General features: G+C 40.8%; 2 protein-coding genes across 2 annotated transcripts in view; both read left to right on the forward strand.

The window, feature by feature from the left end:
- LOC120508910 (threonine--tRNA ligase 1, cytoplasmic-like) overlaps nucleotides 1-14596 on the forward strand; it is a 14878-nt gene extending 282 nt beyond the window's left edge. The window contains exons 2-20 of the mRNA XM_039722981.1: nucleotides 1-256; nucleotides 936-1028; nucleotides 1788-1978; nucleotides 2509-2632; nucleotides 3742-3863; nucleotides 4647-4764; nucleotides 5433-5497; nucleotides 6149-6227; nucleotides 7416-7562; nucleotides 8174-8272; nucleotides 8608-8774; nucleotides 9285-9447; nucleotides 10074-10211; nucleotides 10650-10727; nucleotides 10827-10927; nucleotides 12050-12154; nucleotides 12912-12984; nucleotides 13682-13796; nucleotides 13911-14596. Coding sequence (XP_039578915.1) covers nucleotides 1-256; nucleotides 936-1028; nucleotides 1788-1978; nucleotides 2509-2632; nucleotides 3742-3863; nucleotides 4647-4764; nucleotides 5433-5497; nucleotides 6149-6227; nucleotides 7416-7562; nucleotides 8174-8272; nucleotides 8608-8774; nucleotides 9285-9447; nucleotides 10074-10211; nucleotides 10650-10727; nucleotides 10827-10927; nucleotides 12050-12154; nucleotides 12912-12984; nucleotides 13682-13796; nucleotides 13911-14059 — 2383 coding nt within the window. The 3' untranslated portion in view covers nucleotides 14060-14596. The remainder of the gene's footprint in view (nucleotides 257-935; nucleotides 1029-1787; nucleotides 1979-2508; nucleotides 2633-3741; nucleotides 3864-4646; nucleotides 4765-5432; nucleotides 5498-6148; nucleotides 6228-7415; nucleotides 7563-8173; nucleotides 8273-8607; nucleotides 8775-9284; nucleotides 9448-10073; nucleotides 10212-10649; nucleotides 10728-10826; nucleotides 10928-12049; nucleotides 12155-12911; nucleotides 12985-13681; nucleotides 13797-13910) is intronic.
- A 933-nt stretch (nucleotides 14597-15529) lies between these two features.
- TM2D3 (TM2 domain containing 3) lies at nucleotides 15530-19901 on the forward strand. The gene is made up of 6 exons (XM_039723594.1): nucleotides 15530-15642; nucleotides 16877-16975; nucleotides 17762-17919; nucleotides 18433-18607; nucleotides 19195-19270; nucleotides 19549-19901. The coding sequence occupies exons 1-6, from the start codon at nucleotides 15555-15557 to the stop codon at nucleotides 19712-19714; spliced, it is 762 nt and encodes a 253-aa protein (XP_039579528.1). The 5' UTR covers nucleotides 15530-15554; the 3' UTR covers nucleotides 19715-19901.
- Nucleotides 19902-21419: the final 1518 nt, after the last annotated feature.

Consider the following 21419-nt stretch of genomic DNA (forward strand, 5'->3'; position numbering starts at 1 on the left):
GGCGGCGGCGGCGGGCGCGGCCGAGGCTGTGGAGCTGCGGCTGTCGCGGCAGGAGCGGGAGCTGCGCTGGCTGGCGGCGGAGGTCGGCCGGCTGAAGGAGCCGCAGGAGCTGCACTGCCCCGGCAGCGCCAGCCCCGAGCTGCAGCGGCTGCGGGCCGAGAACGAGAAGCTGCGGTACCGCCTGCTGCACCTGCGCCGCAGCCTGGCGGCCGAGCTGGGCCGGGCGGCGCCGGCGCAGCCCCCGGCCGGCGGAGAGGTAGCGCCGGGGCCGCTCGGAGCGGGGCCGGGACGGTGACCCCGGGCGGGAAGGGAAGGGACGGGGCAGGGACATTCACGCGCCGAGCCGCCTGTGCCCAGCCCCCGGGAGCAGAAGCCTGTCGCGGTGTCTGCCCGCAGCACTGGGCAGTCGTCTCTGCCCTTGTGCCAAGGCGGCGGGTTGACAAAATCATAGAATGGTTTGGGTCGGGAAAGACCCTAAAGATCATCTCGTTCCAAGCCCCTTGTCATGGGCAGGGACATCTTCCACTAGACCAGAATGATCAGAGCCCTATCCAGCCTGGCCTTGAACACTGGCAGGGATGGGGCATCCACGGCATAAATGGGCAACCTGTTCGAGGTAGCACACGATCGAAAGTTCCTGTGACTGCTCACTGCTCTGCTTTGATGTCCAACGGCCTCTCTGGGGCGATTTTGCTGGTGATAGTTGTAGTAGTAAAACTTGGGAAATTGTGTTGAGAGGACTTTGTTTGGTGAGCAGCACTGCTGTGTCTGCAGAACTTCAAAAAGATGCAGTTCAGATGTGCCATGGGAAGTCTTGGCACAGAGGATATATACCTTATTCCAATATTATACTGGTTTGGTTTGTTTTGATGATTGCTGGGAAAAAAAAGGCAAAGGTATAGTACAGGCATACTTTGTATTCTCACTGTTTTCAGAAAGTCTCCAGTGCAAGTCCAGCTGATGCAGTGAATCAAATTAAAGAGGAAAAGAAAAAGGAAGATGAAGCTGTGAACCAACACCACAATGATGTAAGTGGTTCTTTAATACCATATAGTAATAGGAGTGGTATTTGACCAGGTTCAGAAAAGGCTCTCAAATCTGTAATACTTTGCTGTATTTTGAAATCCCAGCTTTTGGGAAGAAAGCTCTCTATAGCACAGAGAAAAAAACCCTCACATTATTCAGGAGCTTAATCTTGCATTAGTAGGGTTACTGATACATTATTAGATTTCTACATTTTATGTAACGAAAGGATTTGGGTTATTGGAAAGCAAAGGTCGTGGTTTTGTGGTGCCTAAGGAGCATGATGGTTCATGAGCATTCATGATGGTTGAAGGGATATTGGGAGCCCTGCTGTAGTACAGTAGAGCTTAATAACTCACCTTAAGCTAAAATACAGGAACCTTCATGTGAACTGTCTAGCTTGAATCTGATGCTTTGAATGCAGTGGCAGAAGTGAGGGCTTGCTGGAGTGATCCAGATTTCTCCAGGACATCTGCCAAATGCAAATTTTGGGTCAGGAATATAAGCTGCTTTCTGAGGTCCAGCTCACAGACCCATTTAGGCCCAGATTGATGAAAGTGCGTGGAAAATAAAATAATCAGTAAGTTGAATGGTGCTGTCTTGTGTATTATTATTTATAAATGCTTTACTGATTTTTAGTGTAAATTCTAGTACAGTTAAATCTGGACAAGTTGGAACGTCTGGGGATGCACCAACACTGTGAATCCTTTTATTCTCTTTGTCTCACAAATATGTGTGTGTATGATTGAATTTATGTCTTACAGCTCCAGTGTGTGCCTAGCTTCATAGAAGACAGACTGAAGTTTTATGAAGCACTGAAAAAAGAACATGATGCTTTGCTAGCTTACAGAGCAGCCAACCAGAGCAAATCTATCAAAATTACTCTGACAGATGGGGAGACAATTGAAGGGGAATCTTGGAAAACCACACCATATCAATTAGCTGTAGGAATTAGGTAACCTGCCCATTCAAGGAGTTGTACTTTTGTAGTGATAAAACTGTTACTATCATTTGTCTCTTACCCTGTTATATAGAGTATATGTCACTGTCAGTGGGTGGTGGCTCCCTTAAATTGGTGTGCTTGGAAGGCATTGGCACTTCAGCTCCGTGTAGTAGAAACAGCTGGTGACAGTTCTGATGCTTGGGATTCTGTGCTGGGATCATAATGCTTCCAGTTAAATCTGTGACACTGCTGGGAATTAAGAGACATCAGAAGTTTTGTGAGTTAGCAGAATCAGTAGAACCTGTTGTAAGGTGTAGCCTTTCCTCCAGATGGCCAGCACTGAAAAGTGTTGAACAAAACCTCTCAAGACCTTAAGGTTCTATACCTTAAAAGTAGGCAAGGGTTTAAGATTACAGAAACAAAAGTTTACTGTCTTCAGGTGCTACAAGATGTGGATGTGGTCTCATGGGGTTTAGAAATCTAAAGTCCTTTACAAATCTGAACCTAAATATTCTTTTCTCTTATCTCTTCTGTTTCTTCAGTCAAGTGTTGGCTTCAAATGTAGTCATAGCCAAAGTGAATGGTGAGCTCTGGGATCTGGACCGTCCGCTGGAGGGAGATTGTACTCTGGAGCTGCTCACCTTTGATAATGAAGAAGCCAAAGCTGTGAGTAAACAGTCTGGTTTCTGCTTGATTAAAGAAACTAATTACATAAAATTGATTGCAGCATTAAGCTTTAAAAATCTTATATTAAAAAAGCCCACAAAACTACTCAAGCAATGTATTTCCTATGATTCAACAAAGATTAGATACTAAGTGCCTGTAGTCTGAGAGTCAGTAAAATCTTTGTGTTCTTTTCTTCCTTCTCTTTTACATAAACAAGTTATTTCTCAAAGGAGTTGGTCCAGAAAGCCTTGATTTGTATGTTAACTTGAAACAGTCTGTGGTTTGGCTCAGTGCATTTGAACATCAGACAGTGAAAGCAAAGTGAGGCAGTCTCTACTGTTTTCTCAAAGCTGTCCAATATTAGCCTTGAGTCATAAATAAAATCTACATCCCCTTGTACTGGCACTGTTTATTAGATCCTTAATAGACATTTCTTAGGCAATTAAAATATACGTATACTTAGTAACTTGACTGAGATTTTGCTGTAATGTATTCAGTCTGAAGCTTATGTTATCTTTATATGCTAGGATTGGACTTCAGTTTTGTCAAGGAATTATTTATGTGGTTAAGCTTGTTGGAGACATTTCAGGAGCCTGTCAAGGGTTTATCTTGTAGCAGTAGCTCTGAAATAGTCTCAATTAATAAGAAGTCAGAACATGAGACTAGTATTGATCTACTGTGTTGTTGGCTTCCCTCTTCTGACATTTCAGGTAGTGTAGTTTACAGACCCATTAATAAATGTACTGAATGTGAACAATGGCAATCTAATCAGCTACATTGCTTTAGATGGGATTAGTGGTGCACAGATTTCAGCTGATATTAACTTATAAATAAACAAGGTGCAGTAATTAAGTTGAAGGAAAGAGATATATATATAGTCATCCTCTTTCAGACTGAAGTATGGTGGGCTTTTAGTGCTACATCTGCCATTATCTTTTCATTTTGAAATATTCTAAATGAGTAATATAAAGTTGGTTTACTTCTCTCAAAATTTGAACAACATTGGTTCTAATCTGTGTCCTGTCTGCAGCTATCTCTAGTTTTGTTTTTTTGTTTTTAGTTACACATGCCATTGACCTCATGGTTTGCTCAGCTGACTTCATTTACAGGTTTATTGGCATTCAAGTGCTCACATTCTTGGAGAGGCCATGGAAGGACATTTTGGGGGCTGCTTATGCTATGGACCACCAATTGAGAATGGATTTTATTATGACATGTATATCGAAGACAGGTAAAATTAGCGTCGTAGAAATTTAATACTCCTATTAAAGATCAGTACTAGAATTATTTTGTTTGTTTCTGCATGTTAAAAGTACAATTCTGACTCTAATATGATTTGAAACATAGTTTTCTGTATATGCAGTTCAACTGAGTGTGTGTATATATCTAAATTCAGAAGCAGTGTTCAGACACCTGCTCTGTAAGAGTTGAACCTGTCCTGTGGAAAAAATGCAGTGTCTGGGTTGAAGTTTCTGAAGTTCCTGTGAGGCAAAGGGGATGGTTTCCTTGAAGAGTCATTCAAGTTTGGTTTCCAGGGTCCATAGTCTTGTAGAAAGGGCACAAATGCATGTAACTTGTCTAGGTGTTTACTACTTTTCTAATCCTTATGCACAGCTTTACAATTCTGTTTTTTTCCTTGTTTATCCTTCTGTAGGCAGGGGGCATACTGAATCTGCATGAGCTGATAAACTGGCTCCTGTGGCTGAGTTGAGCCTTTTTTCCCCTTGGTTTGTTTTTTTCTTAAATCATACATATATTTTGAGCTATAGGTATTCCAGATATTTGATTGTGTCAAAGACTGTTGCAGACATTCAAAGGAATGATTGCAATCGGTTTCTTCAGGGTGGTACTGTCTGTGTTTCTGGGTTTAGTGTCTGAAAATACAGCTGATTGTAAGTAACTAAGAAAAAAACAAACTGACAAATCACAACACATTCCATGTTTTTCAAATTAGAAAAATGGGAGTATCAAAATAATTAATTTATATTTCTTTTGCCTGTGTCTTTTTATCTAGAAGTGTATCTAGTACTGAATTCCCACTACTAGAGAATCGTTGTAAAAATATCATAAAAGAGAAACAGGCTTTTGAAAGGCTGGAAGTCAGAAAGGAGATCCTGTTAGACATGTTTAAGGTAAATCTTTAGAGTAGCTGTGGATCTGCTGTAGTGATCATTTAAAATGTAACTTTTATGAAATATTGCATGTGACTAACTCATCAGAATAGTACCTGTCTAGTAAAATAAAGAAAAACAATACCATCCTTTTCCCCCTCTCCATATGCCCTCCCAAGTGTTCAGGATGTTTTCAAACACGTATAAAAACAGTTCTGTATTCCTCTCAAAACACACCTCCAGCTCAATGCAATAACAAGTTAATGAAAGTATGCATTTCTTCTGGCTCGCTTGTGAAGACAGGTCAGAAAAGGCTTTAGTTCTGCTCCTGTTTTATTCAGAGAATATCACCAGTCTCACTGTGCTGTGTGACTGCTTTTCACAAGTTCCTTGGGGTGTTCAGGTGGTGATCACAATCCTCACCACACCCTCAGGGGAGTTAAGATGTTTCTGTCTCCTTCCCCTCTGTTTTTGCAACTCTTCTGAGAAATACATGTGGGGTATTTTTGTTGTTGGTGGTTTGTTGTTTTGTTTTGTTTGGTGGGGTTTTAGTTTGTTTTGGGGTTTTTTGTTTCTTTAGTTAGAAGTGCTTTTTACTGGTGCATTTGTAATACTAAAATGTAATTTTTGAAGAGAATTTTATTATCCATTTTATTGACATTTCTGGCTGTTCATGCTTCCACACACAGTATAACAAGTTTAAGTGTCGTATCCTTAATGAGAAGGTGAAGACACCAACTACCACAGTATACAGGTAAAGAAATATACTTGAATGGTATTATTAAGTATTTTTATACCTAATTAATGTAATATGAGAGAATAATTTGGAATTTTTTTAATTCTTGTGTGATTGGGACTTAAGTTTGCAATTAATATTGCTACTTAGGTAGAGTGAGATTTTTTTTCTCTGCTGGGACAGATTAGGTCTCAATTTGTGGACAAATGTCAAATTCAGTTTTTATTTATTCCCTCTGATTAAAATAAGTTGCCATCTCTGACATTGTCTTGCTACATAATGGATAAACTAACTCTAGTTCAGTGTGGGGTGAGGAACCTCATTCAGTTACTTGTTGGTTGGAAAATGGCAACATCATTTTCTGTTTGATGCACACTTTAAAATTTCCTGGCCAACTTGAACAAGTTTACGTATGGAACTATATAAATTGGCAAATGTGTTATGATGCTCTTGTAAATGGATCAAGTGTGCTGAGCATTTACTGAGTGAATGTTCCACTTCAGATAGGAGGCACAGTTACATTTAAGGTACACTGAATTTGCTGCATGGTGCATATTTATAGTTACCAGCATGTCTGAATGTGTCAAACATGAACTTGTGTGCCATTGGTGAATGTATTGAAAAATGTTGGGTTGCTTAGAAATGGACACTCTTTGTTTTGGCATTTAGATGTGGTCCATTGATTGATCTCTGCAAGGGACCACATGTGAGACACACTGGAAAAATTAAGGCCCTTAAAATAATTAAGGTAAGTTTAAATTACCTGTGCGTCAAAACTGAAATAAATTGTCAGTTGATTTATTTATATATTTATTTTTCCTGGGCTGATTGTAGTAGGATTGGTCCTTTGTATTGTTTTCTTTGCCTGCTGTACAATAGTTCTTCATTTCTTTCCCAGTTCCCATTGTACAAGTAGAACTACTGACCTTGATCACTGATCTGTGTCTGACATTTACTGATTCTTGGCTAAGACAGTAGTACCTCAGTGAAAGTTACCAGTGTGCTTTTCAGCAGTGTTAGTGTAGTAACCTGCTCACTTAGACTGATGAGCACTGCAAAACCACTGTGGCTAGTGGTGACCAGATGAGCTGTGGAGCCAGTTCTGCTCTGCACAGGAGAGAAGAGCAGCCTAAGCCCCTGTGGCAGGATTGTGCCACTCTCTCCCATCAGCACTGCACTTCACAGTGTCATGGTTAGTCTGTAGCAGCAGTCTGAGTGCAAGGGGATGTACATGCTCTGTTCTGCAGTGAGTTAACATTAATATACTCACTGGGTCTGAAAATAGTATTTTGACCTTGTCAGGTGCAGGAGATAAAGTGGACCTTAGCAGGTCTGCAAATGTGCTGTTAAAAAATGGCATTGCTTCCAGGGAAGCCAGAGACAGTGTTTGCAGAGGCCTCTGACTGTGTGGTGTAGTTTAAGTTACTCACAGAAGCCAGTTTTGGTAACCTTATTAGTCTGAGCTCTTTGGAATATTCATCATTGTGGCTTTTCCTGACTTACAAACTGAAGTGTATGGAACTCTTGAGTTCTGAGGAATGAGTGGGTAGAGGGTTAAAAGTGCTCAGATTTAGCTGTGAGAGTTAGGTTTGTTTTGCCTTTCTTGTTTTCCTACTGCATTTTGTTTTCAATGTAAACAAGTCCTGCCTTTTTAAAAGCCATAACATGAAATAATAAAATATGCCATGATGTGAGTTAAAACAAGGTACCTAAGAATAAAATATTATTTGACCTGTCACTTCTGTTTGTCTTTTGAATTAGTATGCTGACTAAAAGGCACTGCTGCACATCTCTTTGTATTACATACAAATGCTGAAGGACTGCATATAATTCTTTTCCCAAGGAAAAATACAATAATGTCCAAATAGGTTAGTGTTTATCCCTCTTTCCCTGATATGATGTAATATTATCTTAAAGTATGGGTTTTGTGTATCAGAGTTCCTCTACCTATTGGGAAGGAAAATCTGACATGGAAACTCTGCAGAGAATATATGGAATATCCTTTCCTGATAACAAAATGATGAAGGAATGGGAAAAAGTCCAGGAAGAAGCAAAAAACCGGGATCATAGGAAAATTGGGAAGGTACACTATTCCACTGTCTACTTTTTATACTTCTGTTACAGAATTCATTCTCTCCCCTTGTATTTTAGTTTTGGTTTGATTTTTTTGTTGTTGTTGGCAGTTTTAAGGGGAGCCAGTTCTATGTGCTTCTTGATGTCACTTATATTTTGAAGTTTTAGTCCTACAAATTCAACTTGTCACTTGCATATGAGTGTTAAACTAATGTTAGGAAGAAATTAATGGCTTTAGTCCCTTAGTTTAGGGATATAAATCTTAAACCTATTAATGTAGAGTCTTTGCAGATCCTTCCTAAGCCACTCTATTTTTTATAGAAGATAATTTATATGGAAATTGTGTAAATAAGATGGTTTGGTCATTCTTTATAATAGGTGTAAATTTGGAGAAATGTGTGTTTACACAGTCAAAGATCAAATGGAATTCAGTGTTATTACAAATCTCTAAGAGTGAAAACTGCAGGTCAATTAACTGGTCTTGCTGAGAACTTGCAGACCATAAATCATCTTCTTGTAACATTCCATCTTTGCAAGCAGTGTCTTGATGTGTGTTAAGTAGTTACATTCTGCAATTCTCTCTGAATTGATATTAGAGCATTCTGGTTTTGATTTACCTAGGAGCAAGAACTCTTCTTCTTTCATGATTTGAGTCCTGGAAGCTGCTTTTTTCTGCCTAGAGGTGCCTTTCTTTATAACACGCTCGTGGATTTCATACGGGTGAGGATATACTGATGTCACTGCTGTAAGTCCTAACAGCTTCATTGTCATTTGTTGATGTTAAGTGATAGGCCATTCCTAGTGCTGAGCTATCCACACAAAGAGAAGTACCTATGTATGTAAACACATACAAGACTTTTACAAGGATCATACAAATTTCATGTTTTTGAAAATAAGGCAGAGTGAAGCTGTGTTTTTCCAGTTGTGCAAAGTCTACATGTGCAGTAGTCCTATTCTGTCCCTGTGAATTGCCATCATAATACCACAGTTGAAAAGAATCAAGCTTTTGCTTGTCAAAAGCTCTCTCACCTTTGAAATGTTGCATTTGTTTCTAGGGGGAATATCGCAGGCGTAATTTCACTGAAGTTGTGTCTCCGAACGTCTTCAACAGTAAACTCTGGGAAGCTTCAGGACATTGGCAGCACTACAGTGAAAATATGTTCTCTTTTGAGATTGAGAAGGAAACCTTTGCCCTTAAACCCATGAATTGTCCAGGACATTGGTTTGTACTCTTAGCTGGAAAATGTCTTATTTTACATCATTTATCCTTTTTGGGGCCGAGGAGAAATAAAAGGAATATTAGTACAGACTGTCATGTATGTTTATGATAGACTGCTAAGCCAGGGTGTCCAGAGAGCTTCTCTGACAGTATCCCAAAGCAAACATTTGCAGTGAGTCTGCACTGAGCTGGGCTTGTGCACGCTAATACCAGTCTGTACCACTAGTAAATACCAAGTCTGTTGGTTAGAGGTGAGCATCAGATGTGGTTTTCCAAGAAGGGTACAGATGAATCAGTCTTGATTTACTCTTAGTGTTTTTTTTCTCAGTGATCTTTAGCAGTACACTGAGTGGTGTGCTTCTTCTGTTTGCCTGTCTTTCAGGATGTAGACAACTTGAATGAGTAAATACTTAAAAATGTGATTACTGTCTCTACTGAGCTTCGTTTATTTCTGTCTTGTCCTAAATCTCCTGTAAGAAGGATAAAAGGAAGGTTCTTCCATGTTTGTTTTAGCTTGATGTTTGCCCATCGTCCCCGGTCCTGGAGGGAATTGCCTCTTAGACTTGCAGATTTTGGAGTTCTTCACCGAAATGAGCTCTCAGGCACTTTGAGTGGCTTGACTCGTGTAAGGCGCTTCCAACAAGATGATGCTCACATCTTTTGCACAATGGAACAGGTAAAAAAAAAAAAGAGCACCTCCCACATTTCCACCAGTCAACCAAAAAAACCCCTTCCCTCTCGCAGTGCAAACTAACAGTAAACAAGAAAAACATCCCTGAAATATTTCAACTCTTGATTCTTCCATTTTGTAGCGTAAGGCTGCTTTTGGTCAGGGTTTTTCTAGGTGCTTCATTTTTTTTTTTAGAAAGATGCATTGGGCAACTAAACCCCAGGAAGTAAGATTTGTTGCATTTTCCATCTCCCTCTGCAAATAAAAAGCAGTTGATCCCATTGTTTTCTACAGTAATGCTGAATAAAAACTTTATTTTGTCAGTAATGCCATAGATTTTAGTGGAACTGCATGTATAAATTGATGTACCTTAAATCAGGATACCATTTGTCTCCATACCCTCATGCTTAACAAAAATACCACTTTTTTTTGCTATGCTTTGAAACCTCAATGCCTCGGATCTCACTTTGCCCATTAAATGGATTTGGGTTCCTTGGATGTAATTTTCAAGTGATTTTTAATTCTTTCTTATTTCATGGACTCTTATGTTCTTGTTACAAGGAATTCAGTTGATCCAATTACATCTTTATTTAAGTAAATTTTAACCTATTTTAATATGTTTTATGTTTAAGATTGAAGAAGAAATTAAGGACTGTCTTGATTTCTTGAAGTCAGTGTATGCTGTCTTTGGGTTTACCTTTCAACTACATCTTTCTACAAGACCAGAAAATTATCTTGGAGATTTAGAGATCTGGGATCATGCAGAAAAGGTAATTAATTTAAAAGCAAACAAACAAACCCCTTAATACTTATACTTGCAGAGATAGATATTTAACGGAGTTCTTCCATGCTGCACGGTGAAATTGCTTAAATCAGATGCTAAATACTGACCTTGGTGGAAATTCTTGTAGGGAAACATCACATGAAATCTGAAGTCTCTATAGAAAACCAGAACTTTCAGATTCTTGCTTAGCCCCTTACCTTGATCTAGTTAAATTTCTGTTAATTTTTTTCTATCTGAATAATCAAAATATTTATACAAGGAACTACATTTTCCAGATTATTTATCATAAATGAGGAAATGCTTGAACAATAGGGGTTGTCCTGCCATTTGACTCCTTTTGAATTTCAAAAGCAATTGCTTTGACTTCCTGTAATGAGAGGCTTTTCTATACCTTTTTTTATTACTCTCTCATTATTATGATCAGCAACTTCAAAACAGCTTGAATAACTTCGGGGAGCAGTGGAGTTTGAATCCAGGAGATGGAGCATTTTATGGTCCTAAGGTTAGTGACTCAGCATTTCAGTATAACTTTGGGATGGACAGAAATGCAGATGTACTGCAGGCAGACTATATTTAGTAACTGTGTAATTTTGCTTCACAGATTGATATTAAAATCAAAGATGCAATTGGTAGGTACCATCAATGTGCTACCATCCAGCTTGACTTCCAGCTGCCCATTCGGTTTAATCTTACTTATGTTGGGTGAGTGGTTAAGCTGAATATCTTCCTTTTTAAAATGAAATCTAACAATAGCTTTCATTATCTGTAATTCCCATTATGTACTAATGCTATATTGCTCATTTAACAAATGATTACCTTGTAAATCAGTCAGCTGGCAGGCAGAGCAAACACTCCCAGTGGGTAGAGGAGAGAGTCATGAACTTGAAGATATTTTCTGAAGGTGATGATAGCTCACTTTAATTGTAAATGCAGGAAAAATCTCATTATCTGTCTTGTCAGCCAGTTTTGAAGGCAATTGATCATCAGTAATGCTAAAAACCCCTCAGCTGAGTCACTTTTCGTTTTCAGCCCAGTCATTGTGTCTCCTTGGAAGACACAGCTCACAAATTCAACATGCTCTAAGGAGCAAGTATGTTTGTACTAAGTGGTTCTTTATTTTTATCAGATTAAATTAACTATTTTGAACATCAACCACGTGCTAACAGCTTTTAGTGAAAATGTGGCTGGTTTCCAGCTAGGCCCACTGAGCAAATTACTTTTAGTGCTACATTGACTTGAATACTCATTTTCTGGGTTGTATTTCTTGCTGTGTTTGATTTTTGCATATTATGAAGATGGGGAAGAGAGAGTAAGAATCTGTATTTTTATGGTCCTGTGGTATATTCTACAGTAGATGTTATTGCTTTTGTGATAGGTGATAATATTGTTATGAACTAGCTTTTTTTTTAAAGCCAGGTTTTTTTAAATTTCAGGATTGTAATTTAAGTGAAGTTATGAAAAGTAAGGGCAAGTAAGTTCCTGTGCAACAAAACAAAAGCAAGTCCTAATGGAAGGAGAGTGCAAGGAAGAACATAAAATATTAAAATGCACAAAAATGGTGCTGAGTCAGTCAAGTGTCTTCTCAAATTTGAGTGTATCTCTGCCACTAGCTATAGGCATGATTATTTTAAATCAGAATTTCTTTAAAAGCCCAGCTGACTTGAAGTACATTTTTAATAAAACCAGTAGTCTTTTCATAAGTATAACTAACTAAATTTTGTCTTTGTTTAAAGTGGAGTCAAAAATATTAGTAGGATTACTTGTGTCTCTGCTCAAATAACTGTATTTTTTAAAAAAACCTTGATTTTTAAATTTTTTTTTTAGTAAGGATGGTGATGACAAGAAAAGGCCAGTGATTATTCACAGAGCTATTTTGGGATCTGTGGAGAGAATGATAGCTATTCTAGCAGAAAATTATGGAGGAAAATGGTATGTGGCACAAATGGAATTTTCAGAACACTAACAGCGTAGAAACTGCATATCCTTCCTATTGTCCCATATATTATAATGCAAAAATAATATCCCAAACATTTTCTCAAAATTAGTAAGATTACAGAAAAAGTCCAGTTTTCTGGCCTGATTTATGTGGTATCCATACAGTTTCATGAGACTGCAGAAAAAAGTAAAAATAGTGCAGAAATAGGAATTGTAGTGGAATGTATAAATCCTGCATTATTCTTGTTCCTTATTTCTTTAAAATTGTGCCTTTGTACCAGCAGGATGTCAGATGTATTTAAAGCAATTATTTGTGTATACACAGACATTCATTAATCGAAATACGTGAAATAGTTTCGTACTTCAACATTGATCATTTTATCTTGGATAAGCTCTGGAAGTATTTCTTAATAAATGTATTTAAATTACTAAGGAAGAGTTAATTCTTATTTTCAATCACTTGACTGTCCACCTTCATTGTAAAGTTATAGGTAAAAGTGGAAGTTATGCAGAAAAAAATGTTTAAAGTTGTGAAGTCATTTGTGAAGAAAACAGAAGGTCCAACTTCCCCATATGTCATTTTACTGAAATCAATCTATTTGCTATTTTACGTGAGCTTGAAAAGAGGGAGATAATACACTCCCCAACATCCTTAGCTAATGTAAATCATTCTATACAGCAATTCTTATTGTGGAACATGACTGGAAATGTAAAATGCACCTTTGTTTGCTGTTTGTCCTGTGCTGGCCAGGCCGTTCTGGCTGTCTCCGCGGCAGGTGATGGTTGTGCCTGTGGGCCCCACGTCGGAGCAATACGCCCAGCAGGTGAGAGGAGAGCTTGTCTCCTGATCTCCAGGCAGATTTCAGACATCCTTAGTACTTGTCCTAGACAGGGAATTAATGCTTAATGACTCTGGAGATAAGTCTGGGGGGAAAGGTAAATTCTTCAATATAAAAGTTTCTGTCCAAGATTTGTATATGTCTGAGTAAGGGGTGTGTAACTTCAAGTATTTTGGGTTCTTTAATTATGTGCATACTTCTGTAATTATTAAAGGACAAAGCATCCTGGATGACAAACCTTATATAAATAATGCTTTATTACAGCACTCTCAGCTCTAATTAGGCAGAGCCAGTTTCTTCCATTTCCCACCATGACTACATCACTTTTGAACCATGATTGGTTTTACCCTGTCCCATGCTTTTGTTTTAATAAAAGAATAAGTGTTTGTTCCTACTCCTCTTTCTCCTTTCTCAGACTGAGGACGTTTTTGACATGCAGTAGTAGAGCAGCATGCTTGATATAGATGTTACCTTGTATTGTTTCCCAGCTGGGGTGCTGCTGTGTGTGCAGGTTTCTTCAGATAACCTCACTGAAATCCTTATAATCATCCACAAGAATGAAATTATGCATACACATGAATTAATTGTTGGGAGAGATCAATAATTGCAGCATTTACAAGTGTATGTTGTAAACTGTATAGTAATACTAAGAGGGTTTTGCTTTCTTGGGGTTTTTTTTTAGGTTTGCAACCAGTTTTTTGAAGCAGGTTTTATGTCAGATGTGGATCTAGATCAAAGTTGCACATTAAACAAGAAAATTAGAAATGCTCAGCTGGCTCAGTATAACTTCATTTTAGGTAACTGCAGCATCTTACATTTCTGAATATCATTTAAATTCTAATGTTGGACAAAGTTTGTTTAGACTTATTTTCTAATGTAGATTGTGTAATATTTTGTGCTGTGTCTTGCAGTGGTTGGAGAAAAGGAGAAAGCAAATAATGCTGTCAATGTGCGAACGAGAGACAACAAAGTTCACGGAGAGATTTCAGTGTCTTCTACTATTGACAAACTCAAGAAATTTAAGACTTCACAAATTGCAAATGCAGAAGAAGAATTCTGATGTTGCTGCTAGGAAAAAAAAAATTAGCTGCCTGTGTGAAATGTTTCTTTCTTCCTGCACAGCAGTGAAGCTCATCTGAGAGAATTTTCAGTTAATGGATACACAAAATAAGCAAATGGAGCACTGCTGGTGCTCCAGGAAAAGCATGGGAGGACAGATGCACCTGCCAACTCCTTTAGCAATCGCATGGGTTTCCAATCTGCCTGAGTGGCAGAATGCTTATTTAGGAAGTCCTACAACTCTGATGGGGTGGGTTTGCTGTGGAGGGAAGTCAGGGCTGTACTGTGTGGGGATCAGGAGGCTGGGAAGGACGGGGGAGATCTGGGAGAGCTGAGCTCCCTCAGTCACAGAGTCCCAGCTCTCCTGACTGTGACCTGGCAGCCTGAGCTTGGCCGTGCCTAGGTGCCTCGAGAGCAGTTTGGGTTAGGCTTTTTCCTAACTACAGATGGTAACAGAAATTTGAGGGGGGGCATGTGAACATCTTGGTTGTTTCAGAATGTGTGTTCACAGAATATTAATGCACTGGAGTCCTTTTTGGAAGGCGTTGGAAGGCTCAGTGTAACAAGGAGTTGGTGTGATGAGTGGCTGCTGTGAAGCTGACAAGAATGCAGTTTAATTACTGTAACTGTGTGTGAAGTGTTTTATTTTTTTCCTCTGTCTGCTGTTGTTTTGGCTTTTTACTAAAACAAAAAAAAACAACTTTGAAAAACTTTTCTGTCTGTAATTTATTACTTTATTTGCTGAAAGTAGAATGCTGAGAAGGAACGGAGGACAATTTTAATTTTAAAACAGTATGTTGGACTTGAAACTGGCCATATTTCTGTTTTGTTTATGCTTAGAAGCGGTTTTAAAGCTGCTGTTGCTGGATTTTTTTGAGATTAATTTTTTACCATTTTTTTCACTTTAACATGCTGTTATTTAGTTAACAGGCTTATGTAGTGTTAAGTGTATTGCTCAGTTATCTAAGCTATTCCGCTGTAGTTGTGATTTAAATATCACAGCCAGGAAGCAGAAGCTACAATTTAGTGCGTAAATATTAACACAAATACAAAGCTTTTGTTTTACTTTGGCCTCACTCATACAGACGTGTGTTAAATAGGTCTGTGTTTGGTTTTGTATTCGTTTGTGAATCTGTTTTTATCTCCTAAAAGAAAAGGGGGAAAAACAAACATTGAAGGAGCAAGGGGAAAGCTTTCCGTTCCACTTGACAGAATTAACACGGGGGCTGGCGGGCGATTTTTATCTCTGTATTTTATACATACCTACATTTTCATGGACAATCGCTTTCGTGCTCCATGTGCGATGTACTGAGGCTGCAGCACTGAGGTTCCGAGGGTGTTTCCCGAATTGCCGAGGGTGTTTCAGAGCGGATTTCGGCCCGCTCTCAGCTCCCCGCTCCCGCGTGGGGCCGCGCGGCGCTGCCGTTCCCTCAGCGCCCGGCCCCGCCCCCTGCCCGCCCCCTGGCGGCGGCGCCGGGCCCGCGGGGCGCACCAAGATGGCGGCGCGGTGGTGGCGGCGCGCCCTGCGCGGGCTCTGCGGGGCCGCGCTGTTCCTGTCGCAGCTTTCCGTCCTCTCGGGCCGCGGTGAGCGCGGCCGCAGGGCCGAGGCAGGGCAGCAAGGGTGGGAGAAGGGGCAGGAGCTGGGGCCTGGGGTGGGGACGGCTGTCCGAGCGGCGGCGGCCGCTCCCTCAGGCAGGGCTGAGCGCGGTCCGGCTGCGGAGGTGGCGGAGCCCGCGGCGGGTGAGGATGCGCTGCCGCTCCCCTGCCCGGGGGCGAAGCGGCTGTCTGGGGCATGGCCGCATTGCGTTGTGCCGGCTCTGCGGGGCTGGGGCTGAGCTGCTCGGTGTCGGGGCAGCAGCCGGGCCAGGCCCCGCTCGCCGGCTCGTGTGCGGCTGTGTTACACAGCTCCTTTTGCCTGCTCTCTGTCGCGAACGTGCGTGGGTGAGAGCGTCCTGGGGCTCCTCGGCACGGTCGGGGTGGGTGGTGTGCCGAGGCTGCCTCTCGTTCCTCTCCCGTGCCCGGTGGCTGCCGTGAGGGCTCGGCAGCAGCTGGCAGGCACACCGCGGTTCTCCCCAGCCCTCAGCCGGCCGTGCCTCCCGAGCGCTACCTCTGCTGCCATTGCTCCATTAAATGGTATTGTTCAGTGGAAAACCCTGTGTAAAATCTGCTTTCTGAGCAGTGCTTTTAATTCTCATAAATCAAAAAAATAAGATTGAATGGAAGTAAATGTAATTCATTGTCTTAAAGGATCAATTCCGTTGTAATGCTCTTAATACTTAACATAAATATCCAACTATTGGGTGAGAGCGTCCTGGGGCTCCTCGGCACGGTCGGGGTGGGTGGTGTGCCGAGGCTGCCTCTCGTTCCTCTCCCGTGCCCGGTGGCTGCCGTGAGGGCTCGGCAGCAGCTGGCACACCGCGGCTCTCCCCAGCCCTCAGCCGGCCGTGCCTCCCGAGCGCTACCTCTGCTCCATCTTTCTGTCAAAGAACTGCTGCCATTGCTCCATTAAATGGTATTGTTCAGTGGAAAACCCTGTGTAAAATCTGCTTTCTGAGCAGTGCTTTTAATTCTCATAAATCAAAAAAATAAGATTGAATGGAAGTAAATGTAATTCATTGTCTTAAAGGATCAATTCCGTTGTAATGCTCTTAATACTTAACATAAATATCCAACTATTAGTAGAACAGGAAAACAGATTTTTTTCTAGTCTCATTACACTTTCCACTTGCATTTTCATATCAGAGTGCTGAAATCAAGCTGTTTCTGAAGGTAGAATTTGTTTTAGGAATTTCACTTTCTCCGTGTTTTTGTCTTGTAGCGGGATCTTTGATGACGACAAAGCTTTCACAGCCACAGTCTACCCTGGCAAAAAGCCTAACTTCAACAAGTACAAATGCTCCCTATTTTAAAGCATTAGGTAAGGTATTGTGTTGTTTCTTTTGTTTGTTATCCATGGATCCTTCTCAGTCTTGAGTCTGAAAGTTCTTGAACTGGGTCTTAGAAACCTGTGCATGATTTCACAGTGGTAAGAAACATTGCAGTGTAACACATTATGAATTACTTTCTAGTGACCATAACAATTACTTTGGGTTATCTAATTACACAACTGGTCCATATAAGAACTAGAAAATGGTAAGTTCAAGTACCATTGTGATATATGTGGTTTATACCCTTCAGCATGGTGGAAGTTCTTGAAAGACTCCAGCATCCTGCAAGAACTTGCTCCCTGCCCACCATCAGTACAGCTTTGTAGCTCACCAAGGGTGCACCAGGACTGACAGAAATGCTGTTCTTGCTGGCAGTTTAGGAGGTCATTCTGTACACGTGCAAACAGCAAAGGCTGAGGTAGCTGTAGCCCTAATTAGAGCTCAGCTCAAAGTAGGTTACCCGTGTCACCCCGCTGCTATTCCTGAGGTGATTACTTCTGCTGAGGAGTGCTGGCTGAGGCAGAACTAATCCCCACCAGCTCAGTCCTGGTGCTGGGCTGGAGTGTTGGCTGGTGTCCTGCACACAGCCCTGTGGCTCCTCTGGCTCTCACAGCACGGGCTGGGAATGCTGCTCCATGTATAATGAGGAAAGCCCTTTCTGCAGTGTCAGTGCATGTGTTTGTCTATGTATATGTATAAAAAACTGTATATATATATACTTTAGACTATTTAGCTTTTTTAACTCATATTCTTAATTCACTTATTGCACCTTTCAGAAAGTACAGAAATTCCACCTTACCTGACTAATTGTCCCAGCAACGGGCTTTGCAGTAGACTGCCACCAGACTGCATGACATGTAACACAAACTATTCCTGTATATATGGGAAGACAGCAACTTTTGATTGCAAAGTCAAGCCGCATGTTCACTGTGTTGTAAGTAACCTGTTACTCTTAACCCCAGATTTAAGTAATTAAACTGTGGCATCTTGTCTTAAAATGCAGAATATTGATTTCCAGGTTCTGATGTGGACAGGTTTGCAGTTCTGGGATAAGTTTGATCACTCACTGTGGGCTGTTGAAGAGGCAGGCCTTCCCTTCCCTGGTTTGCCTTTCTTGCCTTGGATCTTTTTGTTACCTGGCCATGCCTTTGAGTTAAACCACTCCAAACATTTTGAAAGTGGGGAGGCTAAATATCTGTCAGAGCTACGAACTGACCTTATAAGTGAAACTAAATGAGTCCTCCTTTTGGCAGCAGCCTTAGATTGGAGGAATCAGGAATGTTAAACATGACTTTGATACCACTTTGGTGGTTTTCTATTCTGCTCTATAAGAGGTAGAAAACAGAGCAATTGTTCTTTTGCCCAAAATGTCTACTCATTAAATCTGATACTGCACATTGATTTTTGGTATTAATACTATTGAAGTAATAGTGCTGTCCTTTTACAGGATGAGAATAACCACGAGCAGGAGAACTTTACAATTAACATGACGTGCCAGTTTTGCTGGCAGCTTGCCACAAGTGATTATGTCTGTACCAATTCCACAAGCTGCATGACAGTTTCCTGCCCTCGGCAGCGATACAATGCAACATGCACGGTCCGGGATCACATCCATTGTCTAGGTAAGGTGGGCAAGGCTGGAGTTCTCTAAAGAATTTTCCACATACTCTGTAATGGGTGAATACAAAGATTGTGTTCTTTTGCAATAATAGCTTGCTCTTTGATCAATCTACTGAATTTTTTATTGTTGCATTTCATTTTTTAGCGTAATAGCAACATCTAACTGCAAACATTGGCTTATTATATTGTTTATACTGTCATACCAGAGAAAACAGTTCTTTTTATTTTTGTCAACTTCTGTGAGTTAAAATTACTTGAAGCTACTAGTGGTCTGATTCTCAGACCACTAATAGAATCAATATCAAATGTATCCATAGGCCAGTTTAAAAAAAATTATGCTGATTCCATCCAACTAGGCTTAATTTTCCCTCTGTTTATTCACTGACTTTTCTGATATGGGATGAAGATTGATGGAACAGAGAACTACAGGGTATAAATGAGCCTGTGTGTTGACAGTTGTTTCTTAGTTAGTGACAAACCTTTGAGACTCCTTTTGGAAAAAATATAGTATCTTCTTCCTTGTCATTTTATTCCTTATAATATGGTCTTTGTTTATTGCATCAATGTTTTAATATTTTCCAATGTTTAGGTAACCGTGTCTTTCCTAAGATGCTCTATTGCAATTGGACTGGAGGTTATAAGTGGTCTACTGCCTTGGCACTGAGGTAAGCAGGAACTATTAGATAATGTCACAATAGATTACAATAGTTTTCTTTTAAATCTTCAGGTTCTGTGGTTTTCTTCTTGGTATTTTTTAAAGGTGTGCTGGATAACCAGTATTTCAGATAGTCTAGCTTGAAATGGTGGGCACAGAATGCATGAAGGGTTCACATGCAACAGTGCTGGCTGTCTTCAGCAAACACAGCTGGAGGAAAAACACTTGGGTACCCAAGCTCAGTTCCTGTAACAATAATAATCATTAATCATATTTTTATTCTTGTAGCATCACCCTTGGTGGATTTGGTGCCGATCGTTTCTATTTGGGTCAGTGGCGGGAAGGTCTGGGAAAACTCTTCAGCTTCGGTGGACTTGGCATATGGACACTAATTGATGTGCTGCTAATAGGTGTTGGCTATGTGGGACCTGCAGATGGATCTCTCTATATTTAAATGTGGGTGCAATGTGTTTCAGAGAGGAGTCATTGCCTGCAAAGGGCTCTAATAAACAAGTGCGGAGGTTTGAGCCTTTAAGGTAGAATGAAGAACAACGGTTTGTTCTATGTGCATATATTTTAATGTACAGTATCTGTACTTGGTTTGCCTTTAACTAAGGTCAAATAAAAGAGTGGATCACTGAGTAAGTTGAAATTAATTGCATTTCTTCTATGGACATGGTATTTTTCTATGAAAAAAAGTTGAGCAGCTAACCAAATTCTACACTGTGCTTGAGCTTGGATGATCTGTCAGGCCCTCAAAGAGCTGTAAACTAACTTGAATACTGAATTGTTTACTTAATATTTCTATGACTGAATTTAATGCTAAAGCTAACTTCCCTAAACATGACAGTATTGTTTTTTTGTATTTGTGGGAGGATTATTTATTTGTCTGAGTTATGTGGGTAGTATGTAAATCACCATGTTTTATGATGTTAATTACATTATCTTCTTGGTTTGGGACATAGTAAGAGCCAATATCTGCTTAGGGACTCCACTTTAAATTGTGGGGGAGTTAAGAATTAGACTGCAGTATCACTTAAGGCTAAATATTAAATAATTGACATTGATTTTTTTGATTGTTCTGAAATAACTTTTTTTTTGTTGGGTTTGACCAGCATATCTGTGAAAGCTACAGTTCCTATTCTTGTGCTAGCAAGCTTGCCAAATTACTTAAAAAAAGGGTTGGCAATATAATCGATGAGTCTGTCCACTTAGGACTTTGTGACGCGATAATGTAGCGGACTGGTGCCATTACAGCACAGCTCCGTGTAGCCGCGGTGATGCCCGGCCGTGCGTGGCCCTGGCGGGGGGCTGGAGCGGCCGCTGCTGTAGCCCTGCGGTGCCGTCGGGCTGGAAATGCTATCGCTTCAATAAACGGCGCCTTGAAGCTTTGCTGGCCTTCATACTGACGGTGTCTGTCGTGCTCTCGGCTCGGTCCCGCTGCGGCGGGGCCGGGGGCGGGCGCTGTGCGGGGCCGGGGCGGGGCTGGGGCCGGGCCGGTGGATGTGTACAGAGAGAGGAAAGGTAGGTAACAAAGTAGATACATTTGTAGATACATTTTGAATGAGCAGGGAGGGCGCTAGAGGCCTATTCCTTAAGTCAGGAGGCAGGAGATAAGAACGAGCAAAGGCAAAGTGAGGCGTGGAGCTGAGGTTTGGAGCCCAAAGTCAGGATGTCAATAGAAAGTCAGGCAGAAAGAGGCCTTAGGCAAAGGAGTGCAGTCACTGCAGCTGCCGTTCCTGTCAGAGTCTTGCTGCATTTCTGGAGTGAGTTTAAACTTCATGAACAAAAGCAAGGACAGTGGGTAGACACCTGTTGCTATGTTTGAATGATGGACATGTACATTTAACTTGCAGTGGATGGGAGAGTTCTTGAATCCTTACTGTACTTTTTGTAATACTGAGGCAGCTGTTGGCTTCCTCCTCACCTTGGAGCACACCACCCCAAGAATTGTCTGGAGAGCTCTTTGCTGGGCCAGCTGTGCTCCCATGGAGACCAGAGCCAACAGCAGCCACAAAATAAACAGGGCACTTCTCAGCTGAACCAGTGCTTGCAAAAACCTAAGGAACTTATTGTTAGCCAAAATGCAGATAACTGTTATTTTCAAACCCAGAGTGAAACAGTGATGTAGGATGAGAACAGTGGTACAGACAAGGTGC

This window comes from Passer montanus, unplaced genomic scaffold, assembly GCF_014805655.1.
Source record: "Passer montanus isolate IOZ18808 unplaced genomic scaffold, ASM1480565v1 scaffold5, whole genome shotgun sequence".
NCBI lineage: Eukaryota > Metazoa > Chordata > Aves > Passeriformes > Passeridae > Passer > Passer montanus.